This window comes from Acipenser ruthenus, chromosome 59 (genome assembly GCF_902713425.1).
Source record: "Acipenser ruthenus chromosome 59, fAciRut3.2 maternal haplotype, whole genome shotgun sequence".
Taxonomy (NCBI): domain Eukaryota; kingdom Metazoa; phylum Chordata; class Actinopteri; order Acipenseriformes; family Acipenseridae; genus Acipenser; species Acipenser ruthenus.
In genome coordinates, this window is record NC_081247.1 from 1545143 (window position 1) to 1567788 (window position 22646).

The window sequence follows — 22646 nt, forward strand, 5'->3', positions numbered from 1 at the left end:
AAAGTACCTTGCTCAAGGGTACAGCAGCAGTGTCTCCCACCTGGGATTGAACCCACAACCCTCCGGTCAAGAGTCCAGAGCCCTAACCACTACTCTACACTGCTGCCCTTTAGCCCCATGAGGGCGTCAGAGAGCTCCTGTACTGTTAGAGGTTTGTCTAGAAAACCTTTCTCCTCTTCAGAGATCTTTGGCAGAGTCTCCAAGAAGCACTGTGTCTCCTCCGGCTGTCCTTCAGCTTCCGCTGTGAACAGCTTTGTGTAGAAGTCCACAGCACATTGCCGGATCTTTCTGGGCTCCCTCAACTCCCTCAACTGTGTTGGCCCATCCACCTCTGCAAGGTATTGCACTCTAGACCTCAGCAGCGCCCCCTGCACTTTGACATTCAGCAGCTCAGCCAGCTGCTGTTTTTTTTATTTTTGAGGTCTTGAATCGTCCTACTATTGGGATTGGACTGTAGAGCTCCCTGAAGCTCTAACATGTCTCTCTCCAGCTCTTCCAGAGTTTCAGTCATCCTCTTTGTGGCATTAGCGTGTACTGCTGACAGAACAACCTGACCTGCACCTTCCCCACATCCCACCACTGAGCCAGAGAAGTAAAAGCAGATTTCTGCTCTCTCCACCTGTTCCATAGAAAAGTCAGACATTCCTTAAAATGTGTATCTTTCAGCAGCTGAATGTTAAAATGCCAGTAAGAACGTTTTGTCATTTGGGAAGGCAATAAAACATTGACTGTTAAAAGACTGTGATCAGAAAGACCGTTGGGAGAAATAAAACACTTGGTAAACAGGCTAAAATGCTGCTTAAAAGTATAAAAACGGTCTAATCTCGCTAAAGAGATCGTTTTTTCACACACTTTGACCCATGTGTACTGTCTATTTGTGTCATTGAATTCTTTCCACACGTCAGACAAGCCGTGCTTATTTAAAATCATTAAAAGTTCTTTGGCAGACTGTTGGTGCGGCTCAGGATGATTTCGATCATCTAAACAATGTACAGTGCAGTTATAATCACCGGCTAAAAACAGGACTTCCTCACTTCCACAACCGTTCAGAACTGTATCTAAAATCTGAAAGAAAGCAATCCGTTCTCTGTCCTCATTTGGTGCGTAAATATTAATAAAGACAAGCGAGAGTTCACCGACTATCGCTTGCACTTTAAGTAACCGCCCCTTCACTACCTCAGTGACATCATAAGAATCTGGTTTAAAGTCTTTTGAAAAAAGGACTGCCACCCCAGCACTCACACTAGATCCGTGACTAAAAAAAGTCTCCCACTTCCAATCCCTGGCCCAGTCTATTTGTCCTAGAATCAGTGTGTGTCTCTTGCAACAAAATTACTTTCAAATCTTTCTGCCCCAGATACTCAAAAAACGCTGCTCTCTTTAAATCATCCCTACACCCGTTTATATTTAATGACCCAATCTTAAGAGAGCTCATGTTAGGGAGAGATAGAAAGATACAAACAAGAAAGAAGGAAAGAAACCACTTATCCATGGGAGAAGAAAATTAAAAAAAACTGTCAACTATTTTAAGCAGTTTTAGACTGCTTATTAACCTTTGCAATTAAGTTCTTTAGACGCCAGCGCTCCTGCTCAGAAAGATCGGAGCCTGAAGATTTCTGTAGCAAAAAACGTGCTGACAGCAAAAACATTTTAATGTTTGGAAAATGGTCTTCAACGTTGACCCCCCTCCTACCTTTAGTAAGTTCTAAAAACGTTTTAATACTGCCCACGCTGTAACCAGCCTCAGTGTAAGGGGGCTCTGCCGTCAGGGAACAGTCAGTCAGGCTCCCCTCCTCCTCACTGTCAAACTCCGAGCTCTGCTCAGGATCCTTGCAGGCGATGCGAACACTCCACGGTGTGCTCTCGCGGCATTTTTCAGGTTGAGAGCTATCGGATACACTTGAACCATCATCCGTGTAATTTGCTTTTTTCTTAGTGACGACATCTGCAGTCACTTTTCTCTGCCTCTTCTTTCTTGGGACTTTAAAATGAAACGCCCCGCCACTCGCTTCCTGCTCCTCACTACGCTCCATTCTCAGACTCTTATCGTCTCTCTCAGTTTCTGTCAGTTCGTCTTTCTCTACCTGAGTCTCCATTTCTGGCTCAGCAGAGACACCTCCTTTCTCAATCTGATCGCTACTTTTCTGTTCCTCACTGAGGCTTGCTGCAGCAGCTGCAGCCAGTGTGGAAGTCTCACCAGTATTAGTGTCAGTAAGCCCCAGGTTTTTCATCCCCGGCAGACTCACTCACACTCTCCTCAGCATTGCTGTCCCGATTCAGACTCCCGCTATCCTGCACTGTGTCCTGCGCCTTACTTCCCTCTTTAGCCGGGGTTTCAGAAACCACGGAACCGCTCTCAGCTCCACGCTCCTCCGGCTGCCCAGCTTCTTCTCTCTCCCCTTGCTCACCCTCATTCTCCTCGCCCGCATTACCTCCTTTCTCAGGACAGTTCTTAACAATGTGTCCCTCATTCTTACAGTGAAAACATCGTACACCAGTACTGGCAAAAATGACATACTCAATATCATCTGCCTTGAATTTAAGTGCAACGTTCAGTTCCTGATTCACGTCATTAAAAATCATATTGACATGTCTTCGGAACGACACTATATGCTTTAGCTGCGGGGATTTGCAGCCAATCGGTATTCTCTTGGGGCTGGATACAACTTTACCATACCGGGAAAGCGCACGCTCAATTAAATCATTTTTTAGAAACGGAGGGACATTCGAAAGAATGACTCTTCGGGCGGTACATACAGCGGTGTAACCGCAACAAAAGTATCATTTACAACAATGCCTTTTTCAACAGCCTTTGCAACAAGACTGGTATCACATAAAAAAGCAACAATTGCTCCATTCATTCGAGACGCAGACACGATACGCTCACACCCAACCACATTACCTAAAGCTAGCACACACTGTTCCAACGAGGTAAACCCCTCCGTCACCATTTTTACCCCATGGCGGTAGCTTAGCTTTTCAAACACAAAGTTTTGGGGAGATTCCCTCCCCTTTGAATTGGCCATACTGGCCATACAAGGAGGCTGTGTGGTCCAGTGGTTAAAGAAAAGGGGCTTGTAACGAGGAGGTCCCCGGTTCAAATCCCACCTCAACCACTGACTCATTGTGTGACCCTGAGCAAGTCACTTAACCTCCTTGTGCTCCGTCTTTCGGGAGAGACGTAATTGTAAGTGACTCTACAGCTGATGCATAGTTCACACACCCTAGTCTCTGTAAGTCACCTTGGATAAAGGCGTCTGCTAAATAAACTAATAATAATAATAAGTTACTAACAACCAAACGAGCAAGATGGGCCAAATGGCCTCTCGTTTGTAAACTTTCTTATGAGTGACTTACAGTACCACTGTAGACATCAATGGTCACACAATCTGTCACATACAATCTGTGAACATATTGTATAATGCAATTGTATGTAAAAATAATGTGATATCTTGTAACAATTGTAAGTCGCCCTGGATAAGGGCGTCTGCTAAGAAATAAATAATAATAATAATAATAATAATAATAATAATAATAATTTGACTTGTATTAGCATAACGTTGGGGGGGTATTTAATTGTCACGTATTGATACTGAACAGTGCTATTATCCACTAGGGGCTGCACTATCCTTTTCAATTGCACCTTGTTTGGTTTTGTTTGTTAATATTCAATTAACTTTACATTTACAATTTGGCCCACTCAGGCAAAATGAAAATACAGAAATCAACTTAAAATGCCTAATTCCAGGTTTATGAGAAATTTGAGATATACAGCAGTGTGCACATGTATTAGAACACCCCATTGCTTCTGTAGTTTTGATTTGTTGTGCATATGAAATCAAACCACTGGAACTGAAAACTTTGGAAAATTGTCAATAGACAAATTAGCGATGATGACTTTAATAGGCCACACATGCAATTAATTTAAAATAAAAAGACAAAAGGAACACACAGCCACAAATGGTAAAATGCACGAGACGTTGTTTAGATACCTAATTAAAGCACAAAGTGGTCTAACATTTTCACACGAGTGCCTATTGTTTCTATATCACTGAAATTGAAATTCTCACACCCAGAGGTTTTCATGCAGGCAGGTATATAAAGGATATAAATGGCAAATCTTGAGGTGTTCTAATACATTTGCACATGACTGTGTATAACTTGCAGAAGAATAGTATCAGTAGGTCTTGGCTGCAGTATCCTGATCCCTCAGCATTGCTTCTGCAGTATTCTATTAACAGACAATAAGACAGTGTCAATAACTTGTATTTTTACACTGCGTCTTTACTTGTGCCCACTAGGGGGAGCTGCACCTCTTAGAAGTTATAAGCTATTTTTAACATGCTATACGCACACGCAAATCTGCCCCATAAACGGTATGGAAAACTGTTTTATTCGACTTGTTACTCACATGAGTTTGCTCGACAGAGGTGGTTTTAGTTTTTTCTCGCTGCGAAATTGTATTCGACATTTGCATGGAAAACTGTAGCGAGTGTATTTCTGGTCCTAGCGCCATTCCTTATCCTATTCAAGTGAAGTCAAGCTGTCTAATGCACATGCTCTTACCCCAAGTGATCATGAAAACAAACCTGAAATGATTATTACATGAAACTAGATGTAACTTTACAAGTCAAGTTGTGGGGCTTGCTTTATTGGGAAAGTGGTCAAAGTAGCTGATTTGTGTCAAAAGTCACCTTGTTTACTAATTGTCTCATGCTTGGAATGTGCTAGAATTTGAAATTTCCCAAAGTTCTATGACAGTTAATTCAACAGAGGGAAGAAGCCGGCTGAAGTTGATGTGGTTACTAAAACAGCTGTACTTCTTGATTGGTAGACGCTATTCCTGTTTTGATTTCATATTTGAATAGCTGAGAAGTAGAGGAAGATGTCATACCCTCTAACTTTTTGTCTAACTTGTTGGGAAAGCGGTCAAAATGGCAGTTGTTTATAAAAAGTTAGAGAGAATTGAGTTGGTGCGGTTACTAAAACAGCTGTACCTCTTGATTGGTAAAAGTTATTCCTGTTTTGATTTCAGATTTGAAATTACGCTGCAGGTACGGTGCAGTTTTATTTTAACAAACAAAAATAAAATAAAAAGTTGTACCAAAAACACTTTGCTCACAGAGCGAAATAAAAGGTTCAAGTTTTACTTTTAAACTTCTCTGCCTTGCTCAGTTCTCTCCTCTGAACAACCCACCCAGAGTGCAGAGAGCTGCAGGCTGTTATGCAGGTGACCATCTCCCGATTACAAACAAATTAATTAATTTGGGAGATGGCCACTCTTTACTGGCCATGTGGGTGAATTGACTGAAGAAACACAAGGTTGTAAAACGCCTTGTTCCAGTAGTGACTTTACTACCACACCCACAGCTGCTTCAGCTTCAATAGGATATCCGTACTGCCTCTGGGCATGCAGATCCCTGCCCTTAATCTGTATTTCCATATTTGAAACCCTCCCACAGTCATGCTTGTGTTCCGCCCATGCTCCCTTACGCTGCCACAGCACTTCCTCAAGTTCAGCATTACTCCTAGCAAGTAGCGCAGGCACGTCATACAGACCCACTCCCTTCACTGTACTAACTGCATGCCAAATAAAGTATCATGTAATTCAGATTCACTTGCTTTGCAAAGCCCTGCAGATAAATATATTGTTGGGTTGGATGTATTGAGTGATTTGAAATGTATTGTTTGGGGTTTGAGAGCAGGTGATGTAATGTAATGTATTATTGTACAGTTCTGGTCACCTCGTTACAAAAAGGATATTGCTGCTCTAGAAAGAGTGCAAAGAAGAGCAACCAGAATTATCCTGGGTTTAAAAGGCATGTCGTATGCAGACAGGCTAAAAGATTTGAATCTATTCAGTCTTGAACAAAGAAGACTACGCGGCGATCTGATTCAAACATTCAAAATCCTAAAAGGTATAGACAATGTCGACCCAGGGGAATTTTTTGACCTGAAAAAAGAAACAAGGATCAGGGGTCACAAATGGATATTAGATAAAGGGGAATTCAGAACAGAAAATAGGAGGCACTTTTTTACACAGAGAATTGTGAGGGTCTGGAACCAACTCCCCAGTAATGTTGTTGAAGCTGACACCCTGGGATCCTTCAAGAAGCTGCTTGATGAGATTCTGGGATCAATAAGCTACTAACAAGCAAACAAGCAAGATGGGCTGAATGGCCTCCTCTCGTTTGGAAACTTTCTTATGTTCTTATGTTCTGGCAGAGGTGATGTTAGCAGCTTGTGAGAATGCGTGGTCGGCAGCTGGTGATTATTGATAAATTGGCTGGATAAATTGGATTAAAAACACTCATGCAGAATGTGGTCCTCTCCAGATTGATTAATTTATTACTAATCTGCAGAGGACAGTGTTTGCTAAAGGAGAGAGAGTGAGCGAGAGATGGGAGAAAGAAATTGAAAGAAAGTAAACAATTGCTACGTGTGCTGGAAAGACCGGCCCGGTCCTTGTTTTTGGTGGAGGTATTATTTTTGTGTTCCAGATTTGTTTTGTTACACCTATTTATTTTGCTCTTAGTTTTTATTGTCTATCCTTTTTGTTTTATTTAATTCAACAATGCCTTTTTCAACAGCCTTTGCAACAAGACTGGTATCACATAAAAAAGCAACAATTGCTCCATTCATTCGAGACGCAGACACGATACGCTCACACCCAACCACATTACCTAAAGCTAGCACACACTGTTCCAACGAGGTAAACCCCTCCGTCACCATTTTTACCCCATGGCGGTAGCTTAGCTTTTCAAACACAAAGTTTTGGGGAGATTCCCTCCCCTTTGAATTGGCCATACTGGCCATACAAGGAGGCTGTGTGGTCCAGTGGTTAAAGAAAAGGGGCTTGTAACGAGGAGGTCCCCGGTTCAAATCCCACCTCAACCACTGACTCATTGTGTGACCCTGAGCAAGTCACTTAACCTCCTTGTGCTCCGTCTTTCGGGAGAGACGTAATTGTAAGTGACTCTACAGCTGATGCATAGTTCACACACCCTAGTCTCTGTAAGTCACCTTGGATAAAGGCGTCTGCTAAATAAACTAATAATAATAATAAGTTACTAACAACCAAACGAGCAAGATGGGCCAAATGGCCTCTCGTTTGTAAACTTTCTTATGAGTGACTTACAGTACCACTGTAGACATCAATGGTCACACAATCTGTCACATACAATCTGTGAACATATTGTATAATGCAATTGTATGTAAAAATAATGTGATATCTTGTAACAATTGTAAGTCGCCCTGGATAAGGGCGTCTGCTAAGAAATAAATAATAATAATAATAATAATAATAATAATAATAATAATTTGACTTGTATTAGCATAACGTTGGGGGGGTATTTAATTGTCACGTATTGATACTGAACAGTGCTATTATCCACTAGGGGCTGCACTATCCTTTTCAATTGCACCTTGTTTGGTTTTGTTTGTTAATATTCAATTAACTTTACATTTACAATTTGGCCCACTCAGGCAAAATGAAAATACAGAAATCAACTTAAAATGCCTAATTCCAGGTTTATGAGAAATTTGAGATATACAGCAGTGTGCACATGTATTAGAACACCCCATTGCTTCTGTAGTTTTGATTTGTTGTGCATATGAAATCAAACCACTGGAACTGAAAACTTTGGAAAATTGTCAATAGACAAATTAGCGATGATGACTTTAATAGGCCACACATGCAATTAATTTAAAATAAAAAGACAAAAGGAACACACAGCCACAAATGGTAAAATGCACGAGACGTTGTTTAGATACCTAATTAAAGCACAAAGTGGTCTAACATTTTCACACGAGTGCCTATTGTTTCTATATCACTGAAATTGAAATTCTCACACCCAGAGGTTTTCATGCAGGCAGGTATATAAAGGATATAAATGGCAAATCTTGAGGTGTTCTAATACATTTGCACATGACTGTGTATAACTTGCAGAAGAATAGTATCAGTAGGTCTTGGCTGCAGTATCCTGATCCCTCAGCATTGCTTCTGCAGTATTCTATTAACAGACAATAAGACAGTGTCAATAACTTGTATTTTTACACTGCGTCTTTACTTGTGCCCACTAGGGGGAGCTGCACCTCTTAGAAGTTATAAGCTATTTTTAACATGCTATACGCACACGCAAATCTGCCCCATAAACGGTATGGAAAACTGTTTTATTCGACTTGTTACTCACATGAGTTTGCTCGACAGAGGTGGTTTTAGTTTTTTCTCGCTGCGAAATTGTATTCGACATTTGCATGGAAAACTGTAGCGAGTGTATTTCTGGTCCTAGCGCCATTCCTTATCCTATTCAAGTGAAGTCAAGCTGTCTAATGCACATGCTCTTACCCCAAGTGATCATGAAAACAAACCTGAAATGATTATTACATGAAACTAGATGTAACTTTACAAGTCAAGTTGTGGGGCTTGCTTTATTGGGAAAGTGGTCAAAGTAGCTGATTTGTGTCAAAAGTCACCTTGTTTACTAATTGTCTCATGCTTGGAATGTGCTAGAATTTGAAATTTCCCAAAGTTCTATGACAGTTAATTCAACAGAGGGAAGAAGCCGGCTGAAGTTGATGTGGTTACTAAAACAGCTGTACTTCTTGATTGGTAGACGCTATTCCTGTTTTGATTTCATATTTGAATAGCTGAGAAGTAGAGGAAGATGTCATACCCTCTAACTTTTTGTCTAACTTGTTGGGAAAGCGGTCAAAATGGCAGTTGTTTATAAAAAGTTAGAGAGAATTGAGTTGGTGCGGTTACTAAAACAGCTGTACCTCTTGATTGGTAAAAGTTATTCCTGTTTTGATTTCAGATTTGAAATTACGCTGCAGGTACGGTGCAGTTTTATTTTAACAAACAAAAATAAAATAAAAAGTTGTACCAAAAACACTTTGCTCACAGAGCGAAATAAAAGGTTCAAGTTTTACTTTTAAACTTCTCTGCCTTGCTCAGTTCTCTCCTCTGAACAACCCACCCAGAGTGCAGAGAGCTGCAGGCTGTTATGCAGGTGACCATCTCCCGATTACAAACAAATTAATTAATTTGGGAGATGGCCACTCTTTACTGGCCATGTGGGTGAATTGACTGAAGAAACACAAGGTTGTAAAACGCCTTGTTCCAGTAGTGACTTTACTACCACACCCACAGCTGCTTCAGCTTCAATAGGATATCCGTACTGCCTCTGGGCATGCAGATCCCTGCCCTTAATCTGTATTTCCATATTTGAAACCCTCCCACAGTCATGCTTGTGTTCCGCCCATGCTCCCTTACGCTGCCACAGCACTTCCTCAAGTTCAGCATTACTCCTAGCAAGTAGCGCAGGCACGTCATACAGACCCACTCCCTTCACTGTACTAACTGCATGCCAAATAAAGTATCATGTAATTCAGATTCACTTGCTTTGCAAAGCCCTGCAGATAAATATATTGTTGGGTTGGATGTATTGAGTGATTTGAAATGTATTGTTTGGGGTTTGAGAGCAGGTGATGTAATGTAATGTATTATTGTACAGTTCTGGTCACCTCGTTACAAAAAGGATATTGCTGCTCTAGAAAGAGTGCAAAGAAGAGCAACCAGAATTATCCTGGGTTTAAAAGGCATGTCGTATGCAGACAGGCTAAAAGATTTGAATCTATTCAGTCTTGAACAAAGAAGACTACGCGGCGATCTGATTCAAACATTCAAAATCCTAAAAGGTATAGACAATGTCGACCCAGGGGAATTTTTTGACCTGAAAAAAGAAACAAGGATCAGGGGTCACAAATGGATATTAGATAAAGGGGAATTCAGAACAGAAAATAGGAGGCACTTTTTTACACAGAGAATTGTGAGGGTCTGGAACCAACTCCCCAGTAATGTTGTTGAAGCTGACACCCTGGGATCCTTCAAGAAGCTGCTTGATGAGATTCTGGGATCAATAAGCTACTAACAAGCAAACAAGCAAGATGGGCTGAATGGCCTCCTCTCGTTTGGAAACTTTCTTATGTTCTTATGTTCTGGCAGAGGTGATGTTAGCAGCTTGTGAGAATGCGTGGTCGGCAGCTGGTGATTATTGATAAATTGGCTGGATAAATTGGATTAAAAACACTCATGCAGAATGTGGTCCTCTCCAGATTGATTAATTTATTACTAATCTGCAGAGGACAGTGTTTGCTAAAGGAGAGAGAGTGAGCGAGAGATGGGAGAAAGAAATTGAAAGAAAGTAAACAATTGCTACGTGTGCTGGAAAGACCGGCCCGGTCCTTGTTTTTGGTGGAGGTATTATTTTTGTGTTCCAGATTTGTTTTGTTACACCTATTTATTTTGCTCTTAGTTTTTATTGTCTATCCTTTTTGTTTTATTTAATTCAATGAATATGCGCACCAGCACTTCAACTGTCAGTACCTGTGTGTGTGTGTGTGTGTGTGCGTGCGTGCGTTTGTGCGTGAGTGTGTGCTTGAGCGTGTGCGTGTCTGTGTGTGTGTGTGTGTCAACCTCCTGGTCCGGGGACGTCACGGCCAAGCCGTCCTGTCACACGTGGTGTCTGGGTGGGATACAGCGCCTCCACGGACTCAGGCCAGAACAGGTACTGGGGTACACACATTTTTGAAGAAGAAGATGATGGAGAGGTATGAGAGCTGGCTGAGGGACCCCAGCACCTCCCTGTGGCTGAGAATGGAGAGGAGGCATTTACTGGGAGACAACCATGTTGTATGAGTCACCCTGCACCCCACGCAGCCATGCCTTTACAAGGTGAGACCCTCGGGGATACCATCACTGCAATTAAGAGGTGCAGCTACCCCTATTATAATAATACTATAAAACACTAGTAGAGTAAAGCAGTTTATTCACTACAGAATAGCTTATGAATAGAGTCATTGTTAAGTAATGCACTTCATAACGTTAAATAATGCAATCCATCAATTAAATCAAAAAAATGTAATCAATCAATAAGCAATACATTCTTAGACAATACTCCAGTCTATGGTAATTTTATGTAAACTACAGCTAGTTGAAAAGATATTCGCAGTAGTCCTAAGACATGGCAGTCTGACTGGTCTTTAGCAAGACAAAGATGAGTGAGCACAGCCAGCAATGGATACATCTTCAATGGGTCAGTGCAATACTATTCTCATCAGACTGGTCTAGCAGGACAGTGCAATACTGTTGCATTCAGGCTGATCTTCAGTACGACACTCCAGTGTGCTGCACATGGCTGCAGAGCTCAGTCCCCTCTGCTGACTGCTCCTGATCCTGATCCGAGGTTTTCCTGAGACAGATGTCAGAAACACACAAGGAGGGCTCAGAGTTTAACTGCAGCAATAACAGAAGCTTTAAAGGATGATGACACTTCTAGGCTTCAGAGTAATCAAGTCCCATTGAAATCACAGAGTGCATTTCAGGGTAAGGAGCAGCTGTGTATCAACTGTAAAGACACTCTGAGGATGGCAGCAGCTTTGTGACATTACTGATGAAAGGGTTATTTTTTAATACCCTGGATTGAACTTGAATCAAAGAATAATGATTATGAATCTTTATCATCTGGAAACCAAAAAAGCCAAATTAACCCAATACAGCATTTCAGGACACAGGTCAAAGTGAAGGTGAGTTTGCAAGAGGGATTCTTAAAGAGCGAATCATAAAGTTTCCATCTCCATTTTCAGTGCTGTAAAGGATGATGACAGGTAGAGATAGCGAGTGCTGCCCCCTGTCTGTACACATACTGGTCAATACTGTCTTACCGTGATGTACCACCAGCAATACACAGGGAACCTGGAAAACAAATACGCAGATTGATTTCAGTTTGTTTCTTATAATTGTGTTATATGTGTTTATATAAACTTGCTAAATGTTTATTTTGGACACTGTAAATTAGCTCTGTATATTTAATCAGGAAATCATTCTTTTTTAATGAACTATCCCTAAGACTGGGGTGTGCTATTCACACTGTAGAAATCACAGGAAGAAGCCTGCATGTGTGCTGTGACAGGCCAGGTGAAATGTGTGCACTGACTGGGAGTCTCACCTTGGATCCTGCAGTATTGAAGGAGCAGCAGAGTGAACACAATGAAATGAATCAGAGTGAAGCTCACTCTGTAGCCAATAGCAACAGCGCTGTGCCAGGACGCTGGGGGAAGGAAGGCACAGTATGAGTGCGTGCTAGTGACTTCCATACACCTTGACTGAGCTGATAGGGATTCAAGAACATTACCCTGCTCACACTCGCTCTAGAGGAACAGCCTTCAGCCACTCTGTCACTCCAATGGCTGTCTGCTGTAACTGCATTTTATTTGAACCATCATTTTAATCACTCAATTAACACTAATTTGGGTAAATTTATTTTAAATGTAATTAAACCTAATGTAAAACTAAAACATTAGTGGGTAACATACACTACTGAATATAGTATAGAACCAGTGACTGTACAGTGTATTTGTTTCCAATCCAATGTGTTGATATTGCTGGCAATTCTGTGATCTGTTTATTAAGGGTTCTATACTGGGAATATAATGATACCTATTATAATCTATGAGATCACTTTCAATCATCAAGTCAGTTATGAAAAGTTTCTGATCTTACTTTGCACTTCAATGTGTAGCTCCTGGCTGCTCTTCTTCACTCCCTGTGACTCCACAGCACACGTGTAGCTCCCAGTGTGGCTCTTCTCAGTGCTGGCTATGCTGTACAGTGCAGAGTCAGTGCTGTTAGTCACAGGCTCCCCGTCTCTCACAATGGTGTAGTGGAGTTGAGGGCGGGGGGTTTTGTTCACTGCTGCCTCACAGGTCAGGTTAAGAGCCTCTCCCTCCTTCACTGTGGCTCCTGGAGAGGCTGTCAGAGTCACCCAAGAGAACAGCTCTGACAAGACAACAAGAACACAATGAGAGGGTCTGTGGAGAGTCAAACCAGGTGAAACCTCTTCCAGCTATAGACAGTGCAGCCTTAAGGACTGACATTGTGGTTATAGATACACAAATGAATAGTTTGTCTGTCACAACAATGAGAGACATGCCTTTAACAGCCAAACAGAGAGATTATGTACTGAATGTTCATTGTGTGCTAAGAGTAATCCCACATATGAGCCGGCAGCTGATAACCTCCTGAGGCACGTTGCTTATTTAAGATGTGTTTGAGACCTCTGGATCACGGGTGGGATCATTCTCAGACACAATAAAGATTCAGTGCATAATCTTGCTTATACCATGAATGAGACATTTCCTGCACACTTTATATTTGTTATTTATGAGACTGATTTGATTTGGATAAAGCAACAGGCCGACAATGGAGAGAAACATTCGTTTAGTGAATGGGTGGTATTAGTTTAGTGAATGGGTGGTATTAGTTTAGCGAATGGGTGGTATTAGTTTAGCGAATGGGTGGTATTAGATTAGTCAATGGGTGGTATAGTTTAGTGAATGGGTGGAATTAGTTTAGTGAATGGGTGGTATTAGTTTAGTGAATGGGTGGTATAGTTTAGTGAATGGGTGGAATTAGTTTAGTGAATGGGTGGAATTAGTTTAGTGAATGGGTGGTATTAGATTAGTGAATGGGTGGTATTCTAACCCACAGTATTCTAACTTGTATCAAAAACACAAGCTAAGTTAGAAGAAACAATTGGGGCAACCTTGGCCAGCACCAAGCAAATAGGCACAACTGTCAAAGCGGTGGGGGCCAAGGTTGCCCCAATTGTTTCTACTAACTTGGCTTGTGTTTTTCATGTGTTTGATCTGCTTTTCTTGTGCCTGAAAAACACAAGCCAAGTTCGTGGAAACAATTGGGGCAACCTTAACCCCCACCGCTTTGACAGTTGTGCCTATTTGCTTTGTGCTGGGCAAGGTTGCCCCAGTGGTTTCTTGAAACTTGGCTTGTGTTTTTGATATCTCCACTTTAAATGGCTGGGCACTTTTGATAACTTGCCGTTTTTTCACATTTCCAATGTGTTTTTGTTTCAGATTCCATAATTAAAAAAAAAAAAATACAGATGCCTTTGTGCTGTTACTAACTTCTGTTTCTACTATTTTATTCATAAGCTATTGTCATCATTTAGAGAGGTTGAAAGTGTCTCCTTATTCAGCCCAGCAGTCTGTTTAAATGTTTAGGATACAGCAGATGAAAGCAGTTCTGGCGACTGTATTATTTTATGTTTTTCTTTATGAGATACGGAGATTTATGCAATGTCTAACGATGGAATTTCTCAATCATGGTAAACAAATGTTTTTAGCAACAGCACACAAAAATAAAGTAGCTTCCAATGTAAATGTATTTGTTTTTCTGTCTTTCCCTTTTTGTGATGTTCACTGCTTCATGCTTTACAAGGTGAGACTGGCAGAGTTGTGCTGTCACAGCACCATGTACCCAGCACCCAGAAGGAGCGGACTGCTAGGTCTGTACAGGCACAGACAATGCCAGGTGGATTTTAATACTGATAAAAATGATTTAAATGCAGTATTTGAGGAGCAGCATGACTCAACTCAGAATGATTGTAAACATCATAAAAGGTCAGACAAACATGAAAAAATATAGAACATGTAATTGGAAGTTTCTCATTAACGGTTTAGAGAAAAAGGTTTGATCTTAATTACTGATATTTACCCTGTGCCTCTATATTGCTATATTTGGTATGGCCTGCTGTGGATTCTTACAGCTTCAAGACAGCTTGTCAGAACACAAGACCTTGCTATCATATCAGAAAGCTCTGCTCTTATTTAAGCACTTTAAATTATTAAGACATTTATTAATACAGCTGGACTGGACTTCAATATTAATTTATTATTATTAATTTCTTAGCAGACACCCTTATCCAGAGCAACTTACAATTGTTACAAGATATCACATTATTTTTACATACAATTATCCATTTATACAGTTGTGTTTTTACTGGAGCAATCTAGGTAAACAACCTTGCACAAGGGTACAGCAGCAGTGTCCCCCGTTTGGGATTGAACCCACGACCCTCCGGTCAAGAGTCCAGAGCCTAACCACTAGTCCACACTGCTGCCCGACATTACAGACAGAGACATTACAGACAAGAGAAGGGGTAATGTTAGAATGAACCTACCTCCCACTGACACCCGCACCTCTGCATATCCCTCAGAGTAATGGAAGGAGCTCCACCACCACGCTCTGCACTTGAAGGACCCCTCGTCACTCTTTGAAACACGAGCCACACTCAGCTCTGTGCCAGCCTGGGACTGTAACTCTTTATTATCTTTATAAAAGACAACCTTGGTAATATGATAATTATAGCGGTCACGACACTTCAGAGTCAGAGCATCTCCCTCAAACACAGGCTGGGGGGGAGTCTGCAGGATCACCCATTCATCTGAAAAGACAGAAGGAGTTCAGATCAGCAGGGCTGAGAGATGAGTCAGGATTGAGGAGTCTGCAGGATCACCCATTCATCTGAAAAGACAGAAGGAGTTCAGATCAGCAGGGCTGAGAGACGGGTCAGGCTTGAGGAGTCTGCAGGATCACCCATTCATCTGAAAAGACAGAAGGAGTTCAGATCAGCAGGGCTGAGAGATGGGTCAGGATTGAGGAGTCTGCAGGATCACCCATTCATCTGAAAAGACAGAAGGAGTTCAGATCAGCAGGGCTGAGAGACGGGTCAGGATTGAGGAGTCTGCAGGATCACCCATTCATCTGAAAAGACAGAAGGAGTTCAGATCAGCAGGGCTGAGAGACGGGTCAGGATTGAGGAGTCTGCAGGATCACCCATTCATCTGAAAAGACAGAAGGAGTTCAGATCAGCAGGGCTGAGAGATGAGTCAGGATTGAGGAGTCTGCAGGATCACCCATTCATCTGAAAAGACAGAAGGAGTTCAGATCAGCAGGGCTGAGAGACGGGTCAGGATTGACCACTGACTGGAGGGAACTGACAGTTTTACACAAACACACCTGCATCACCACCACTACACTCTCACCATCTCTCCCTCCTCATCCACTTTCTCTCTTTCACTCTCATTGAATAGATCTCATTGTCTTTCTCACTCTCTCTCACCCCACACTTTCTCTCTTATGCCCCTTTCTACATTTTACTGCATTTAATCCTGTACTTTACAGAGTACTGTACTGTAATCTGCCACAAGTGTTATTCAATCTGTAGTATTTTGCATTTAATCGTACCCTGATGTAACTATCACTGACACTGTTATCTGCTCCGATATTGAATCGTATTTTGTCATATACTTGTACTTACCTGAACTGAAGTCTTTGTATTTTATCTTGCTCTTAATGGTATTAATACTTGTACTGTGATTCTTGAAATGTATTTTTGGTTTACGACTGTAAGTCACCCTGGGTAAGGGTGTCTGCTAAGAAATAAATAATAATAATCTCTCTTGGTTTCTCTCTGCCCTCCTCTGTATAGATCACAGTCTTCTTTCTTTCTCTCTCTCTCTATATAGATCTGACCGTTGTGACGACTTGCACCACTTTTGGTTCGTTGCCCCTTTACAGATTGACCCAGACACAGAAAATTGGGGGTTCAGCGCTTCCGCGCACTTTTAATAATACACACAATAAACAAAATACAAAACAAAACAAACACCTAGCTCCTTCGGAGCGCTAACTAAGACTCAGGAACACCCTGTCTATAAGTAGGACGGCTAAGCCGTTTCCCCACCAAACAAAAACCCAACAAATTAAAACCACACAGGTTTGACACAGAACTTAACTTTTGTATGACTGCTCGGAAGCAGAGCACCTCATCTGCCTCCTTCTACTCAGCAGCAATGAGCAGACTAGCTGCCTCTCTTAAATACCCTGCACCTGGTCCTAATTTAACAATAACTACCAGGTGCAGGGGATAATTAACAATAAAACAATTAAACAAATGTGCATTCTCACATGTTTCTTCATGCAGGGAGGATTAACCCCCTCCCTGCTGTGTTACACTGTCTATTACTTTATTTTTCTCTCACTCCCCGTGGTAAGGATAGCATCACAGCAAAGGCTGCAGCTGGCAAGAGAGACTCAGAGGCTAGATAGCTGCAGCAAAGTGCTCATGTGCATGTTTAATTACAAATAACACAGTTACAAACACTAAACAAAACACATTAACAAAACAAAAAGGCACAAGGGCCAAAACAAAAGTTCTACAAAACATACAAACAGCACAGCACAGCACAGCACAGCACAGCACAGCACAGCACAGCACCTTTACCTCTATCACCAACATTAATTCTAACACTAACACCTGTGATTACCCTTTTTATACACCTGTGACTGGAGCCTAACTAATCATCATTTATTCAATTGACAGCTCCAGCCACATTCCCACGTGTGTTCTGGCAGGGAATTTAACCCCTTCCCTGCCAATGCAATACCCCTCGACCCCCCTCCCCCCCCCCCACACCCCCACACACACATTACTCTGGCAGGGCTTTCACCCTGCAACATTCCCTCATTCCCCATCTGTATGGATTTTATAATCTATCTCTATCTCTCCCTCTCTGTTTAGACCCCTGTATTTATCTCCCGCTCACTCTCCCTCTGTACAGATCTCACTTTCTCTATCTCTCTCACCCCCTCTGTATACAGTATTGCTCTCTCTCCATTCCCCCTCTCTTTTTATCTCAGCTATACACCTTGTATTACATCATGTATATAGTGTTTTTTGGTGTAATAGCTGAGTCGTGTGTCTTTTTCTTTACACCTCACTGGTATTGCCCTTTTGATGTTTTATCTCTCTTTCAGACCAAATCAATGTCTTGACTTTGTTATTATTAGCTCTTTTACAAACCAGATTATTTCTGCCAATTACTCTTCTTTATGAAGTTCATGACTGTTGTCTCTTAAATAAAGGTTCATTGTAAATCTATTTCTTATTTCTGCATTCACGGTAACTGCTGGTTACAATCCATTCACACACCTTGGGAAGATCAGAGTGTCTCTCTCTTCTTATTATTCTCTCTTCCTCCTTTCATTCTTTTTCTCTTTATTCCTCTTGCACCAATGACAAATGTGACAGAACTCACTTTCTCTCTCTTTGTGGCTCTCGCTGACTCCCTCTTCCTTTCTACCTCTCCCTATCCCACTCCCACATATCTAGATATATCTCACTATTTTTCACTCTTTACCCCTATATGTCATCTTATTTTCTTGCTCTTTCTCTCCCTAAAAGGGACCTAATTGTTTTATAAATCCCAGTTTAAGATAAATTGTTTGATTTTGTTTAAGATAAAGATTGTTTAAGATAAATCCCAGGACCCCCTGAAGACACAAGGTCAGCCGTATAGATATAGAATCCTCTGGTATTTACAATTGAAAGTTAATACAAGCAATGAATTTGCTATAAGGTAGCCCTCTAAATGGGTCTCTGATTCTCCGGCAGGTCAGGGGACAGACAGATAAGCATGGCAGTGGTTGCTATGCTGCTGGGGTGAAGAAACCTGGAGCTCAGGCCTACTGCACATCTTCATGTCGTGTAAAGGTCTTTTCAAATCAAGCCTAAAAAAAGGAGAAAAGGAGAAGCCATACTAATGGGGGATTTCAACTTCCCCTGTATAAAATGGGAAAACCCGATGGGGGGCACGACGGACGAAATTGAAATGGTGGAAATGACAAATGACTGCTTCCTAATGCAATTTGTCAAGGCACCGACTAGAGGGGAGGCATGCCTTGATTTAGTCTTTTCAAATAATGAAGACAGAATAACTAAAACAGAGGTCAGAGAGCCATTGGCAAACTCAGACCACAACATGGTCTCATTTGAAATATTTTTTAAAACCCCAAAAGTAATGACTAAAGCTAAGGTTTACAATTTTAGAAAAGCAAACTACGAAGGTATGAAACAGAGACTAATAGAAGTAGATTGGAGTAAAATAGAGAAAACATCCACAGAAAAAGGGTGGCTGTTTTTTAAAAATGTAGTACTAGAGACGCAAAACAATTACATCCCAAAAGTAGACAAATCTAAATCTAAAACAAAATGGCCAAAATGGTTTAATAGATCAATTAAAAAAAATATTCAGCGAAAAAAGGCGCTTTACAGAGCGTTTAAAAGGGACCAAAAACAAAGCACACAGAAAGAGTACTTGGAACTGCAAACACAAGTCAAAAAGGAAGTTAGAAAGGCCAAGAGAGAGATAGAAATCAATATTGCTAAGGGGGCTAAAACCAATTCCAAAATGTTTTTCCAATATTATAACAGCAAAAGAACATTCAAAGAGGAGGTTAAATGTCTAAGAGACACAAATGGCAAAATCATAGATGAAGAAAAAAAAATAGCAAATATATTAAATGATTACTTTTCACAGGTTTTTACAAAGGAGGACACAGACAACATGCCCCACATGTCGACCTGTTCCTATCCAATTTTAAATAACTTTAGCATAACAGAGGCAGAAGTGTTAAAGGGACTAGGAGCTCTTAAAATAAACAAATCCCCTGGGCCAGATGAGATCCTCCCAATAGTACTCAAAGAAATGAAAGAAGTTATTTACAAACCACTAACCAAGATCATGCAACAGTCTCTTGACACAGGGGTTGTACCAACAGACTGGAAAATAGCAAACGTAATACCAATCCACAAAAAGGGAGACAAAACCGAACCAGGTAACTACAGACCAATAAGCCTGACTTCTATTATATGTAAACTTATGGAAACTATAATAAGATCCAAAATGGAAAATTACCTATATGGTAACAATATCCTGGGAGACAGCCAGCATGGTTTTAGGAAAGGGAGATCATGTCTAACTAACCTACTTGACTTTTTTGAGGATGCAACATTGAAAATGGATAACTGCAAAGCATACGACATGGTTTATTTAGATTTCCAGAAAGCTTTTGACAAAGTCCCGCATAAAAGATTAATTCTCAAACTGAACGCAGTAGGGATTCAAGGAAATGCATGCACATGGATTAGGGAGTGGTTAACAGGTAGAAAACAGAAAGTACTGATTAGAGGAGAAACCTCGAAATGGAGTGAGGTAACCAGTGGTGTACCACAGGGATCAGTATTAGGTCCTCTGCTATTCCTAATCTACATTAATGATTTAGACTCTGATATAGTAAGCAAACTCGTTAAATTTGCAGACGACACAAAAATAGGAGGAGTGGCAGACACTGTTGAAGCAGCAAAGGTCATTCAAAATGATCTAGACAGCATTCAAAATTGGGCAGACACATGGCAAATGAAATTTAATAGAGAAAAGTGTAAAGCATTGCATGCGGGCAATAAAAATGTGCATTATAAATATCATATGGGAGATAGTGAAATTGAAGAAGGGAACTATGAAAAAGACCTAGGAGTTTATGTTGACTCAGAAATGTCTTCATCTAGACAATGTGGGGAAGCTATAAAAAAGGCTAACAAGATGCTCGGATATATTGTGAGAAGTGTTGAATTTAAATCAAGGGAAGTAATGTTAAAACTCTACAATGCATTAGTAAGACCTCACCTAGAATATTGTGTTCAATTCTGGTCACCTCGTTACAAAAAGGATATTGCTGCTCTAGAAAGAGTGCAAAGAAGAGCAACCAGAATTATCCCGGGTTTAAAAGGCATGTCGTATGCAGACAGGCTAAAAGAATTGAATCTATTCAGTCTTGAACAAAGAAGACTACGCGGTGATCTGATTCAAACATTCAAAATCCTAAAAGGTATAGACAACGTCAACCCGGGGGACTTCTTTGACTTGAAAAAAGAAACAAGGACCAGGGGTCATAAATGGAGATTAGATAAAGGGGCATTCAGAACAGAAAATAGGAGGCACTTTTTTACACAGAGAATTGTGAGGGTCTGGAACCAACTCCCCAGTAATGTTGTTGAAGCTGACACCCTGGGATCCTTCAAGAAGCTGCTTGATGAGATTCTGGGATCAATAAGCTACTAACAACCAAACGAGCAAGATGGGCTGAATGGCCTCCTCTCATTTGTAAACTTTCTTATGTTCTTATGTTCTTATGTTCTAAACACCTCGACATTCAGTTGTGTCCATAATAAAACGCATTCTTATTTTTGATTTTTTTACCCTATATGAAAAGTATTACCGTATTAAAAGTTTTTTCTTCTTTAATAAAGACACGCCATTTACATTATGAATACTTAATTCTGAGTACAACACAGTCCCAAACGAGAGAGAGGTTTGACAGTTGAAAGGTTGCAGTAACATGCTTAGAATGCTGTGTTCAGTTCTGGTCACAACATAATCAAAACTGTGGCCCAGGAGATAATTCAACAGGGAGGACCCAGACAAGGATCGAGCTGCAAATATGGATTGAAGGAACTGAATTTATTTAGCTTAGAACAAAGAAGAATCAGGGGGGACTTGATTGAGGTCTATAAGATCTTAAAATGCGTTGGCATAGTTAACCTGAACCAATATTTTAAGCGCAGTACAGAAACCAGGACCAGAGGAAAATGAAGTGGAGATAGACATGCTATACTCAGAGAGTGGTGAGGGGGTGGAATGGGTACAAGTCAATACAAGATTACAGCAGATCTAGATACACACAGCAGTACACAAAGCAGGTACAGTGCATTCATTTTTTTCTGATAATTTAAAACAGTTTTTCAGTATGGAATGAAGCACAAAGATGACAAGTATTTATATTATCAGAATGTGCAATTTAACTTTTTATTGATAATACACCAAGAGCAAACCTAAAAGGAAGCCATTATGTGTTAAATGCATAAGCAGAGAATTACAAAAAAACATGTTACCTACCTATCTAACCTACCAGAGTGCATTATTCTACAGTGTGGTTAAATATTACTTTAATGAAAATGACTTACTGGACACACTTAAGGTGACAGCATTACTGCGCTCCTGTCCAGACTCACACCAGTACACTCTACTGTGGGAATTCTGAGCGTAACTGATTGTGCAGCTGTCCCCATCTCTCCTGCTGTATTGATCACTGCACCATGCCTCTTCATGTCCATCTCTGTACTGTTTAAACCTCCAGCCAGCAGAGCCCCCCTCCACCTCACACCTCAGGGTGACTGTATCTCCTGTGAATATCTGTGCCCAGGCAGACTGCAGGGTCAGGACAGCCTTGGGATGAACATCTGAAAAAGAGAAGTGGACAGGATTAGGAGACACGATCCCCTGTCATAGATAAGGGAAAGAGTTTTATATGGCAAGCCAAATTATCATTTAGAGATATCTCAAATATTTTTATAGATATCTCTAAATATTTGAAGATATCTCTAAATCATTTCCAGATATCTCAAAATAGTTGAAGATATCTTCAAATATTTAAAGACATCTCTAAATCATTTTAAGATATCTAAAATACATTTAGAGATATCTTAAAATGATTTAATAGATTTATTTAAATTGAGCTTTAAATGAGATATCTAAAATGCATTTTTAGATATATTTAAATCATTATAATATATCTCTAAATGTTTTTTAGATATCTTTAAATACTTTTCAGATATCTCTAAATCATTTAGCGATATCTTTAAATAACGTCCTGATCATTTAAAGATATCTCTAAATCATTTAAATATATCTTTAAATTATTTGAAGATATCTTCAAATAACTTCCTGTTCATTTAGAGATATCTCTAAATAACTTCCTGTTCATTTAGAGATATCTCTAAATCATTTAAATATATCTTTAAATTATTTGAATATATCTTCAAATAACTTCCTATTCATTTAGAGATATCTGTAAATCATTTGAAGATATCTTCAAATGAACAGGAAGC

At 40.5% G+C, this 22646-nt stretch overlaps 1 protein-coding gene across 1 annotated transcript in view; it reads right to left on the bottom strand.

Moving 5' to 3' along the window:
* Positions 1 to 10824: 10824 nt before the first annotated feature.
* Positions 10825 to 22646, bottom strand: part of LOC117410233 (Fc receptor-like protein 5) — a 48757-nt gene continuing 36935 nt past the window's right edge. Inside the window, exons 4-9 of the mRNA XM_059018354.1 lie at positions 21723 to 21998; positions 15039 to 15302; positions 12563 to 12838; positions 12009 to 12110; positions 11725 to 11755; positions 10825 to 11252 (exon numbers count right to left, since the gene is read on the bottom strand). Coding sequence (XP_058874337.1) covers positions 11168 to 11252; positions 11725 to 11755; positions 12009 to 12110; positions 12563 to 12838; positions 15039 to 15302; positions 21723 to 21998 — 1034 coding nt within the window. The 3' untranslated portion in view covers positions 10825 to 11167. The remainder of the gene's footprint in view (positions 11253 to 11724; positions 11756 to 12008; positions 12111 to 12562; positions 12839 to 15038; positions 15303 to 21722; positions 21999 to 22646) is intronic.